General features: G+C 44.7%; 1 protein-coding gene across 3 annotated transcripts in view; it reads left to right on the top strand.

Moving 5' to 3' along the window:
* PLCZ1 (phospholipase C zeta 1) overlaps positions 1 to 13,309 on the top strand; it is a 1,132,435-nt gene that overhangs the window by 1,009,010 nt on the left and 110,116 nt on the right. For all 3 annotated transcript variants that reach the window (XM_085652690.1, XM_085652689.1, XM_085652688.1), the window contains one exon: positions 11,596 to 11,768. In XM_085652690.1, coding sequence (XP_085508816.1) covers positions 11,596 to 11,768 — 173 coding nt within the window. The remainder of the gene's footprint in view (positions 1 to 11,595; positions 11,769 to 13,309) is intronic.

Raw genomic sequence — 13,309 nt, 5'->3', positions numbered from 1 at the left:
CAATAAACGTCTCCTCAAAACGAGTGAAGAAATCAGAGACGCTCTCATCTTTCTTCTGCTTACACGCAGCTAATTTATCCCAATTAACTCGCAAGGCGGGCATCATCATTTTCAATAAAGTAATAATCCTTCAGGGAGTTCTGAAAATCAAAACATCAGGCTTAGCACCACCCACTTGGGCTGCATCCACGGCAATTATAGCAGCCCAATCGCCACCCAATGCTTGGGCGTGATCCTCTCTACGAATCCGAGCCCATAATGCTTGTGGGACTACATTTCCCATCAACATATCAATATCGGCTAAATTCCTAATACAGGCATCAACAGTCTGGGACAACTCCTTATAATAGCCAGCAGGGTTTTTACGGGGATCCGGTAGAGACTGTTTAAGAGCCAAAACTTCAGATCTCTTCCAGGGGACATGTACCCATATACGCTGGAAGTGCGTGGGAACAGCTGGATTAGCACCTGCTTGTGCAACCGCTTCTCTCCACACTGGAGGAACCTCTCTCATGGGATAATGTTTGGATGTCAGCCTAACAGCAGGATCGGAATCAAAAAAAGTCTGTGAGGAAAATAAGGACCTAAAAGTGACAAGTGTCCTTACGGCATCCTCAACCTTAGAACCCACAATGAGTCCCTTATCGAAATTAGCCTGAACATCTAACAAACCCTGAGGAAGTAAACCCAAATCCATATCCTCCCATTCTTTAGCGAGAGTGTCACACATAACATTAAATACATATCTCTGCGTGGGCGCCTTCCACTGATGAAAGGTGGCACACTATACTGGGGACCCTTCTCGATCCATTTGCGAGCGAGAGAGTCCAAGACCACCCGTTCGTCGGAACCTGGGAGTTGACTACGAGACTGTCTTCGAGAAAAAAACGGAGACATATTCAAAGTCTCAAAGAAAGGAGACTGAAACCCAGAGACAGTATCTGTGATTCGTTTGCGCACAGTAGGAGAATTAGACATAAGAACAGGGGACAAGGTATTAGGTGAACTAACAGAAGAATTAACAGTTATAAGGGGAGCCGAAGGCAAAGGAGATTGATGTTCAGGAAACTGAGGCAAAGAAGTCGGTGGCCGAAGAGGTGGGGGTGGCACTGCCGGAAGGGGCAAATGCGGAAGAGCCGGAGCAGGCGGAGGCGCAACTAATGGCTGGACTGGTTGTAACAATGGGGGTGCATTAGCACCTTGTACATAGGGAGGAGGCAATCTCAATAAGTGAGACATTAAAGGGTCTTCCTCTGGATCCTTACTTTTATCAGAAGGGGAATTAGGCAACACCGGATAGCATTTATCTATCGCCATACGATGCTGTCTCTCTGAAATTTCCATTTCATGATTAATCTTATTATCTTTAGACTGCTGGGCAGCCTGTATAATCGTCATACTTTGTGTTTTCTTATCATGTTTTGCCTGTTTAATTTCTCTCTGTTTGGCTTCCTTACGCCAGAGGCGGAAAGAGTCAAACATTGCCGGCCGGGCTTTTCTTTTAAACAAAATTGCTTCCAAATTATCTAATATGTTAGGCTCAAAGCTACCATTCTGTGGCCACTGTAGAACACCATCGTTCTTTGTGTATCAGATCCATGCCTCATTAAAGGCAATGGGGCCAACACCATGTTTAGAATAAAGCTCATAAGTGGGAGTTCCAACCGGAGGAATAGGACAAGAGTCCTCCAGCCGGGAATCCCTATCACAACCAAAACAACAAAACTTTCTAAACTTACTCAGACCAGGCATCGGTATTTCACTGGACTGTTCACAAACATCAAGGGGTTAAATCAAATAATATAGCACAAACGTACTCACCCCTCGGCTTCAGCTTTTGCAATAGCCGAATCAAAGACCCAAATCAAAACAAAAATAGTGGGAGCTACCCACCAATACTTAACTAAGTGTCTTCTTACGCCAACAGAGGCCCGTCTAACGTCTCGCAATACCATACATCACCAAAAGGGGAAAAGCAAGGCGCAGACAGGGCAGCAGGCGTCAGCAGCCGCCAGGAAGGAGAAACCGCGCTGAAAAAGACCTTCGGACCACTTCGACATACAGGGGTCGCTTGACGTGGTTCGCAATTCCTCCAGAATTTTCTTGCGGGGTTCCTCACGATCCTCGGGCAAGATCGCTACATCTGAAGCCGCCTCACAGAGGGCACCAATTGAAGAACCAGGGCCTTATGGGCCTGGCGGCGCAGGGTACGCCTTAATCTCCTGAGTTCACCTGCTTTGTTGAACAGAGACACAGGACACTCTGTTGAGCGTAGAAGATCAGGTTTATTAGCTGCAGCTAAGTACAGTTGTCCCAGAAGTACACTCAGTATGTTCTTAGGAGACTGCCACTTTACTCCGTGGCGCACAATCTTTTATAGCGCATAGATTCACCAAGAACACTCCCAATGCATACATGATTATCCAATGAGAAGAGTTTGAAAACAAGATATAACCAATGAGAAAAGTTTGAAAACAAGATATCAAGTAACCCAAATAAACCTCTCTTCCAACTGTTTTTGTCACCCCTCCCCACAAGTTAATCAGTGGTAGTGTCTACAACTCAACTTGCAGGTGGCAGGACTTATTTGTATGCTTTGGAGGACAGTTGTGAAATGAGAGAATACAAGTAGAGAATAGCGAAGGCCAGAAGATAAGATAAAGTCAGGAAAGAATGGTGTGAGCCGACAGACAGTTGAGACAGGGTTTAGTCAAACCAGACGAGGATTAGTGGATTCAGCCGGTCCCTGACATCACTCTCGTAAACAGAGGCAGAAGGTTATTTGACACGTCACAGTAAGATCAGCAGAAAAACTTTGTTCATTGTGCTGCCTGAGTGAGGGCAACACAAAATGGCGGTGGAACACAAAATGGTGGCTAAATACAAGCGAGATCGAAAATCGAATTTCCTCAGGCAGAGCAGTGGTGTTCGGACATAGTAGGGGGTCATGCTGGGGGTGGTATTTTAGGGTTCAGGGTAATGCAGTGGTGGTCGGGCAGTGGAGGGGGTCGTGCTGGAGGTGGTGTTTTAGGGTTTAGAGCAGTGCAGGGGTGTTCGGGCAGTGTAGGGGGTCGTGCTGGGGGTAGTGTTTTAGGGTTTATGGCTGTGCAGTGGTATTCGGGCAGTGTAGGGGGTCATGCTGGGGGTGGTGTTTTAGGGTTTAGGGCAGTGAAGTGGTGTTCGGGCAGTGTACGGGGTCATGCTGGGGGTGGTGTTTCAGGGTTTAGGGCAGTGCAGTGGTGTTCGGGCAGTGTAGGGGGTCATGCAGGGGGTGGTGCTACAGGGTTTAGGGCAGTGCAGTGGTGTTCAGGCAGTGTAGAGGGTCTTGCATGGGGTGATGTTTCAGGGTTTAGGGCAGTGGTGATCGGGCAGTATAGGGGGTCTTGCCGGGGGTGGTGTTTCAGGGTTTAGGGCATGGGTGCAGTGGTGTTCAGGCAGTGTAGGGGTTCTTGCAGGGGTGGTGTTTCAGGGTTTAGGGCAGTGGTATTCGGGCAGTGTAGGAGATCTTGCTGGGGGTGTTGTTTCAGTGTTTAGGGCAGTTGTGTTCGGACAGTGTAGGGGGTCTTGTTGGGGGTCTTGTTGGGGGTGGTGTTTCAGGGTTTAGTTCAGTGCAGTGGTGTTCAGGCAGTGTAGGGGGTTGTGCTGGGGTGGTGTTTCATGGTTTAGGGCAGTGCAGTGGTGTTCGGGCAGTGTAGGGGGTCATGCTGGTAGTGGTGTTTCACGGTTTAGGGCAGTGCAGTGGTGTCGGGCAGTGTAGGGGGTCGTGCTGGGGTGGTGTTTCAGGGTTTAGGGCAGAGCAGTGGTGTTCAGACAGAGTAGGGGGTTGTGCTGGGGGTGGTGTTTCAGCATTTTGGGCAGAGCAGTGGTGTTTGGGCAGTGTAGGGGGTCATGCTGGGGGTGGTGTTTCAGGGTTTAGTTCAGTGCAGTGGTGTTTGGGCAGTGTAGGGGGTCATGCAGGGTGTGGTTTTTCAGGGTTTAGGGCAGGTCAGTGGTGTTCGTGTAGAGTAGGGGGACATGCTGGGTGTGGTGTTTAAGGGTTTAGGGCAGTGGTGTTCGGGCAGTGTAGGGGGTCTTGCTGGGGTGGTGTTCCAGGGTTTAGGGCAGTGGTGTTCGGACTGTGTAGGAGGTCGTGCTAGGGCTGGTGTCTCAGGGTTTAGGGCAGTGCTGTTTGTTCGGGCAGTGCTGTTTGTTCGGGCAGTGTAGGGGGTCATGCTGGGGCTGATGTTTCAGGGTTTGGGGCAGTGTAGTGGTGTTCGGGCAGTGTAGGTGGTCCCGCTGGCTGATGTTTCAGGGTTTAGGGCAGTACAGTGGTGTTCGGGCAGTGGAGGGGGTTGTGCTGGGGCTGGTGTTTCAGGGTTTAGGGCAGGGCAGTGTAGGGGGTCTTGCTGGGGTTGGTGTTTCAGGGTTTAGGGCAGTGGTGTTCGGGCAGTGTAGGGGGTCTAGCTGGAGGTGATGTTTCAGGGGTTAGGGCAGTGCAGTAGTTTTCGGGCAGTGTAGGGGCTCTTGCTGGGGGTAGTGTTTCAGGGTTTAAGGCAGTGCAGTGGTGTTTGGGCAGTGTAGGGGGACATACTGGGGGTAGTGTTTAAGGGTTTAGAGCAGTGCAGTGTTGTTCGGGCAGTGTAGGGGTTCATGCTGGGGGTGGTGTTTCAGGGTTTAGGGCAGTGCAGTGGTGTTCGGGCAGTGTAGTGTGTCATGCTAGGGGTAGTGTTAAAGGTTTTAGGGCAGTGCAGTGGTATTCGGGCATTGTAGGGGGTGGTGTTTCAGGGTTTAGGTCAGGGCAGTGATGTTCGGGCAGTGTAGGGGGTCATGCTGGGGGTAGTCTTTCAGGGTTGAGGGCAGTGCAGTGGTGTTCGGGCAGTGTAGGGAGTCATGCTGGGGTAGTGTTTCACAGTTTAGGGCAATGCAGTGGTGTTTGTGCAGTGTAGGGTCCCATGCTGGGGTAGTGTTTTAGGGGTTAGGGCAGTGCAGTTGTGTGATTGTGTAGTGGGCAGCGCATGCGCTGCATCGCTAGGTGAGACCTAAAAAGCATTGCACCAAGATGGCTGCCAACACTTCCTGGATTAAAGTGTTGGTAGCCAATTAGAGCCAAGCTCGTGCTGGTGTAGTTAGGTCCCGCCCAGATATATAAAGATTTTTTTCCTTTAATATCTCAAAAACTACTGAACGGATTTGCACCATTTAAAAAAAAGGTCGCTTTATGAACCAAGCACTACCTTTTGCCTCATTTGGTGTAATTCCGTTCAGCAGTTTCAGCTGTAACTGTGTCTAAGATTTCCTATGGAAAATTGATTATTTGACCTCTATTTTTTTAATTTCTGAGGAACTACTGAACGGATTTACACCATTAAAAAAAAAGATCTCTTTCTGAACCAAAGGCTACCTTTTTGCCAAATTTGGTGTAATTTCTTTCAGCAGTTCGGGCTGTAGTCGTTTATAAAGTTTCCTATGGGAAATAACATGTAGAAAACGTGTTTTGGAACCCCCCTTTTTTCTCGGCCCCCGCTTGGCAAATCACCAAGAAACTTTCAGGAGAGGAGCTGACGCATGCAAAAATATTTTTTAAGGGCAGGCAATGGTCCCAGGACCACTGCCTGCCCTTAAAAAATGAAACGAAAACGCTCCCAGAGCGGGACCAACGTTTTGAAAATTTCGCGAAGGTTCGTCAACCAGCGCCAAAGTTATTGGGAAAAGAAAAAACGCTTTTTGAATAGAAACAAGGTCCTAACTATAACTACCTACTGGCGACCGCCACTAGGTAATATATATATCTTCTTCTTCATATTAGACCTCCTCTCTCCTGCACTTCCTCCTTCCAAATCGCACATCACGCTTCAATGACCTTCTTGAAAAATACACTGTGCCCAAATTACAACCTCTTCCATCGCAGGTACACACTGTACTCATTTACATCTCCACCGTTCAAAAAATATGACTATCTCATTTACCGCCACACGCATAATGGCAACCCATCCTTCCAGTTCTAGCAGCTACACTTTGGGCCAGATGTACGACCTGCCAAATAGTGACTCGCAAATAGCGTTGTTGTTACCATTCGCAATTTGCCACTCGCTATTTGGCATGTACAACAGTGTCTTGGACACTGTTTGCGATTCCCAATGGGGTCGCAAAATGCGAGGCTTATGAATATTAATGAGCCACTCACATTTTGCGACACCATTTGGAATGGCTGGCCCTCCCAGGGATGGTGGCCTGCTGTGCTCAGCAGATCACCGTGTCTGGGACTGCTTTTAAATAAAGCAGGTTTTTTGTTTTTAAATGCAGTCTGTTTTCCTTAAAGGAAAACTGGATGCATTTAAAAAAAAAGAAAATTAAACGTTTTCGTTTCATTTTTTAAGGGCAGGCAGTGGTCCTGGGACCATTGCCTGCCCTTAAAAAATATTTTTGCATGCATTTGCAAAGGGGAAGGGGTCCCTTGGGGACCCCTTCTCATTTGCAAATGCATTACCACCTACTTGAAGTAGTTGGTAATTTGTAAGTGTTTTGCGACCGCAATTGCGGTTGCAAAACATTAGTACAAGGCAAGGGAGTCACTATTTGGAAGGGAATACCGAGTCGCAAAACAGTATTTTGCAAGTTGCAATTTATTTGCGAGTCACAAAATACTGTTTGTACATGGGCCCATGGTTTTTAGCGTGCGCAAATTGGTCTAAGACCCGCTTGTGCAGGTTAAAACCGTTATATATCTGGCCCTTGATCCTGGTAATCCGTCAATTTCACTCATTGCTAAAATGAAGAACGTGAGCTAGACTAACACAAGCCGACAAAACTCAATTTTAGAGAACTGGTCAAATCACCAGATAACTTTTTCCAAAAGAATATATTTATGTGGAAACAGTACATGTTCATTATAATGGGCAGCATGACAGAGAGGTAAGAAGGTGCATACAGGAGGAAGCATGGATGGAGAAGGGGAAACTTTAAGGATTTTGTTTAAAAAAGGTAGTAAATTGGGAGAGCAAGTAGGGTTTTGCAAAAAATGGTGGGTATAAGGGCTGTGTAAAAAATAAAAGGAGAGTAAAACAGAAGGGAATAAAGGGTTTGAAACAATGGAGTAAAATGGCAGTGGAAGTAAGGTGTTTAGAAAAGTAGTAAAGTGGGAAGACGGAGTTCGAAAAATCAGAGTAATCATGAGGGGCTGAGGAGTATGAAAAATCAAGTAAAGCAGGAGTGGGAGTAGGGATTTGTAAAATAAAAAGTGAGTAAAGTGGGAGGGTATTAAATGGGAGTAAGGCATGAAAGGGAGTGAAGTGCTTGGAAAAAAGTGAGTAAAAGAGAGGGTGCACATAGTTTGAAAAGGGGAGTGTAGAAGGGGTATTCAAAGCAAGCAAGTAAAGTGGGAAAGGAGGCAAGTAATTTGAAAAAAGGAGTAAAGCAGGAATGGGAATAAGAAATTTGTGAAAATAAACCGTAGTGAAACTCGAGAGGGACTAAGGGGTTTGTAAATGTAGTAAAGTGTGAATATGAAGTTTGCAAAAAAGGAAATAAAGAGGGAAGAGGAGTAAGAGGTACGTGCACATTGAGTAAAGTTGAAAAGGGAGTAAAGGACTTGTAAGAAATGATTAAAGAGGAAAAGGAAGTAAGGGGTTTGTAAAAAAGAACTGGTTTAAAGTGGGAGCGTCATCAAGGGCATGGAATGCAGTGAAGAGGGTCTTGAAGAAAACAGCAGAAACAGACAGGAGACGTGAACTATTGTCTGCACGTTCAGAACCATTTTGAGGTGGCTCTCCTTTCAAGTGTCTTTTCCAGGCTACTCTTCAGTCACAGCTGTTGTGTAGGTGTTCATCACTCTCCAGTACTACTACTCCACCAGTAGATGTTCTGCAAGAATGGATCTGTTTTAGATGAGTTGCTTGTAAATTGCCTTTTCTGTTGATTGCTAACTGTTTTTGACTTGCATTTTAAATTTCAGGCAACACTTATCACACACAGTATCCAGACATTATGACCTTTTGTACCGTGGTTTTATTGCTACAAACAGCATTTCTTAGCAAAAGGTTTATTTCTTGCTTACTATATAGAGAAATTAAGTTCCCACCTATATGACCACAAAAAATAAAAATTATATAGGAAAGGGGGAATGAAAACACACCATTGCATGCTCTAGACGGCTCTCAGGGGGAACTCCATTTGACAGAATGTAAACCAGCATTTGCAATGCAATCGGTCTCGCATTTGTTGGAGTTGGAGCTACTGGCATTGTAAATGGCAGTGTATTTATCAATGTTTTTTGTTTGCAGTGGAGTGATTATTTTAAAACGTACACTCTATACCATATTACAAGCTATTCTAGCAACTGTACAGTAAAGCTATGGCTATTTTAACGTAAAGGGGTTTGAATGGATGAATAAAAATACAAAAAAGGATCTAAAAATGTACGATGGAATGTATAGCAGGTGACAGGGACTACCGATCACAACAAATGTACTAGTGAAAAATCTGTAGTACCGGGTGTCAGCGACGCTTGTACAAATGTTGTTCAGCTGGTGAAGTGGTCAGCTCGGTTTGCAGATGCAAAGTGGTGATAGGTGAAGTATTCAGCTCTGTTTGCAGGCACAAAGAGATGAATGGTGAAGTGGTCACTCTCTTCAGCGGTGAACGTGCCCTTTACTGTTGCTCAAGGTTATCAAGAGACTCTGCCAGGTCTGAGGCATTCCAGAGACCTTATGTGATGGCTGAGGTTTGTAAATGAACACCACTAATAGATGAAGCGATTTCTGCAACATCACGTGATTTTTCTCCAAAATGTGTTTTTTCAGTTTCACTTTTTGGATTCCCCGGATGCTCTGGCATAAGATTCCCGGTTCCACCATGATTCATTTGGTACAGTAAAGAAACACGATAACTAAAAATACTCTCAAACTACAGTTTAACAGAGACGTGGTTTTCTGTGTAACAGACAAACGCCTGACCATGGTCCCAGCAGGGGCACGTGCCACCTAATCTAGAGCAGGATTGAGACACTTCTCTGACAGGAGTTGTGCCAACTCACCTGCAGCCAAAGCTATGGGTCGCGGGAAAATGGGGTGGAGAGAAAGGGGGGTACAGGGAGAGAGAGAAAGGGGGCACAGGGAGAGAGAAATGGGGGCATGGAGAGAACAGGGGAAGAGAGGCTGGAAGGGTGAAAACGAAAGGGAGTGAGGGCGATATTGAGGGAGGGTACGGGAAGGGGAAGGAAGTGGACAGGTGATATACATTTTACAAGCATTGGCATAGCCAATAGGTCTCGCTTTTGGGACCTTATAAGTATTTAGTTATGCAGCACAATATCCTTGGTGCAACAACATCAACTGTTGCATGGCTAAACACTTATAAGGTCCCAAAGGCGAGACCTATTGGCTATGCCAATTCTTGTCTAGATTGATGTAGAATTTGTCTTGTGTTGTTACTGCATTATTGTTTGAGCACTGCATAAATACTTTACACATTTACCCTAAATTAAGCCTGAATGTTTTTGTGCCAAGCTACCAGAGGGTTAAGCATGGATTTATTTAGTGACTTTTGGTGGTTCACCATGACAAGAGTTGTGATTGTTGCTTGAGAAGGGTTTCACCCCCTCAACCAATAACCCACTTTTTCCACCTACGCCCTTCTAGAGTCAAGAATTCAGTTGCTATTCAAAATCTAGGAGCGTATAGATACAGTGACATGTATTGTAGAGTTGGAAAGAGATTATCTTTAGTGGACCCTGTACAAATTCCTAAGGGATTATCACAACACACCACACTTGCATACCAGATGTGCACCAGCATGTTTGCTGCTGAAAAGAACACCACTGAACACATTGCAGTGCCACCCTTCATGAAGTTCTGACTCTCGACAGAGCAGGGGTTCAAACAAGCAGAGCAGAAGCAAATCGGCAAGTCAGTCAGAGGCGGAAGGCAAAGTGCAGAGACCTCACAGTAGGGGATATAGTACTGACAAGACAGGAAGGGGCAAATTCAAGCCTCCATTTGACCCAAGGCCTTGGACAGTAAAGACAGTCAAAGGGTCAATGCTACCGGTGACTCACAATGTGCCCTGATCCAAAAAACATCAAGGACACCCGTTATCTGAGGAAGTTGAAGCATCGTACTGATCAATAATATGGTTATGGAGAACATAGGCACGTGTGTGAGAAATCTGTTGTGAATCTGCTCTAAAACATGTTTGTAAAACTATCATGCCTGATAGTCAGGGTAGTCTAACGTGACGGACAAGCGGGCCTGATGCGGATGTGTTGGATGAGCATTACCTATATCCTACATGCATTGACCCAGGCATGGCGATTAGATGATGGCCCTGTTTGTTTGTTTGATCATTATAAAATTGTATCATATTTTGCTTAATCCTTTCTTTCCAACTGCATGCTCAGGTACAGATATTCACACGAAATGCCATTCGGGCACATAGATAGAACATCACAGAAGGCATGATAAGTATCTTGCTATCCCAATGGACATTAAAAATGCACCCTTTTTTGGACATTTAAATGCAATGTAGTGTAAGGAGGTCACAATGGGCAGACATTTTCATATCATATGGAATTGATATTGTGTTCAATTTGACATCTCAGCAGAGAAAATTACGTCAACTATCATGTTTGAAGTAGTCAACTGATATGATTTTATATATGTACACTTATCTGTAAGTTTAAAACATGTTTTTTAAAAGCAAAAAACACAAAAGGCAAATAAAGATATTTAAAAAAAATAATCAGGGTAGTCCAATCACTACAGACTCTGTAACAAAGTTGATCAGACAATCATTGTTACTCTTAGTGGTCTAGCTGCATGCAGTCCAGTAATCTGCAGCCCCCAGTAACATGCTATGGAGAAATTTAGGGTGGAGTCTGTTTGCGAGTTTGTGACTATTATTTGTGACGTTTGCACTACTGCATATTCATTTATAAGTTTTGAAGGAATGTTGGGTATTTGGTTGCCTCCAAACTAAAACCGCAGTGTGGTGACCCCTGCACACTTAGCAGGCGTAGTCTGGCCCTAGGTTCGTCGCCGATGTTATAAATAAAGAAGCATAGCATTCCAGTTAAAAAACAAGCATTGGCCGTGCGGCCATAAAAGTAACGGCCGCGCGGCCGTGAAAGCGAAAGTAATCGCGATCGTGATCAAAGTTGAAAGTGATCGCGATCGCGAGGACGGGCGCACGCAAGTGGTGCGCGTGCAGCCGTGATTGCCGGCTGCGCACGTGCAGGCTCGCGTGAACGCCAGCGTTAGGCCAGCGCTGGTAGCGCTTTGAAAATCCCGTATACAGAATGTGTCGCCTGAGACAGCGCATGCGCTGACTCAGGCGAGACCTAAAAATGAATTGAGTGGGCAACTGAGAGCAGGAGGTTTATGCCAACAATGACCATTCTCCTGGAATATTCAGGGTTATTGTGCAGAGAGCTTGAAAAGGAGGGTTCGGACGCTTTCCTTAAACAGTTGAATATTTCATTGAACAGTTGTAATCATCATCTATTGATGTTGTCCGTGTCCTCACTCGTCTGTTCCTCGCAGTCCTGCTCTTTAGCCCCCTGCAACCCCTTTCCATGGTATTGTGCTACACCTTTAATGCGGCATGTATCGTTTTTTCTTCCAGTATGTCTTAACTTTCAGACCGATGGCCTCGCAATGGATCTCCTAAGAGGAAAATTCAAAAGTAATGGCAACTGCGGCTACCTGCTAAAGCCAGAAACACTGCGGGATCCTGACGCGAAATTTAACCCAAAGGCTCCGGCTGAGGACTTCGATCCCTATATCCTGTCTATAATGGTATGTAACATTCTCGGAAGGAGGCATGCTGCAGAGCGCTTTTTTGATTGTCAACCAATGGCACTGAGGTTTTCAGTGGGAGTGCTTTTGGGTGGAGTACGCCAACCTCATGTTTTTTCAAGAAGATGGGGTAAAAGGGCAAATTTAATAAGCAACACATAGCAAGGAAGAATGATTCACTACCTCAGCAGTCTCACAAAAACGGTAGGGGGCGCCCACTATCAATATGCCTTATAAATGTATGTTCTTTTCCATGACCAATTGACAAGATTTGCCGGTCCTGATAATGCTGGGGCTTCTCTCCTTGTGATATCTTAGCCCGAGCATCTTTCCATTTATTATAAGGTTTATTTTACTGTAGGAAAGCAAGTCACTGGGTCTCGTCTAGCCTTCCATTTGAGACTTGAACTCTAAGTGTTGCTGCCAATAGCAGCATATTAGGTGGTTCTTCTAATTCTCATTTGTAATGTCCATACACACACTTCCTTTATTGCTTATTTGAATAAAGCAATGTGTAGTTTTAGGTTTCTGTGAAAAGTCCTCTGAATGTGTAACTGCACTTTATTTCAGCGGATCCTTTAACAATCTGTTATAATGTTTTGTTGGGATGTGAATGACAAATACTCATTGATGAAGACTAGTCTTTTTCAGTATTTGTGTGTTTACACTCAATACTAAATTAAAAGCTGATAAGTGCACAAGAGATATTTGACCAAATGCTATTTAAATTGCAGTACGCTGCTTGTGTAGAAACGGGATAGTTGAAAAGATGTGTGCTTGCAAGGGCTCATGCGTGAATGACATTTTGCAATTTGTATGTGCCAGGGTGGCTGGATCAAATTTCAGAGTAGGGGTTCTGCAAATAATTTAACATCACAGAAGTCACAGTAATTGTGAAAAACCCACGCGCCTCACAAAGAACACGTGTAGCAAATGTATTCAGCAGGAGAGTGGCAAGGACATAGAATGTAGCTGGTGGTACATTGTGAAGTGCACTGTTCAAATATATTACTAAAGCATGGTGTCGTAGCGAACAGCCAATTACTGACAACACATTTTTCATTAAAATGACCACTACATTTGAAAAGGTATACCATTTTACTGATAAAGCCCTACAGTGCACAAACTATAGAAATCGCTATCTCCAAGTGTATTGATTTGTTTTGAATACATTAAATTCTTTGTTAGTAGACCCACCATTTCTAGCCATATCAAGAAATGCACCATGCTTTTAAAAATGGTAAAGAGGTCAAAAGTAAATGTATTGTTTTAGGGTTAAGGCAGCACAATATCCCTTAAGATCACCTTTTCCAATCATGTTTCACTCTGTCAGAGTTACCAGTGAGAATACTACATTTGTAATTGAAAATATTGATATTTTACAAGCAATATTCTTCGTACTTTATTCCAGATCCACCATTGTGGCTTCGGCCTTCAGCAAATGATAGTTTTCAGTGTATCTAACATGAAAAGTATGTAGCACTAAACTATTTGCAACAAATTAGTTTCAATTGTCTTGACTAGTGTCTTATTCAGACAGA

Source organism: Triturus cristatus, chromosome 4_1, assembly GCF_964204655.1.
Source record: "Triturus cristatus chromosome 4_1, aTriCri1.1, whole genome shotgun sequence".
NCBI classification, from domain to species: Eukaryota; Metazoa; Chordata; class Amphibia; order Caudata; family Salamandridae; genus Triturus; species Triturus cristatus.
This window is presented reverse-complemented; position numbering and strand designations above follow the sequence as displayed.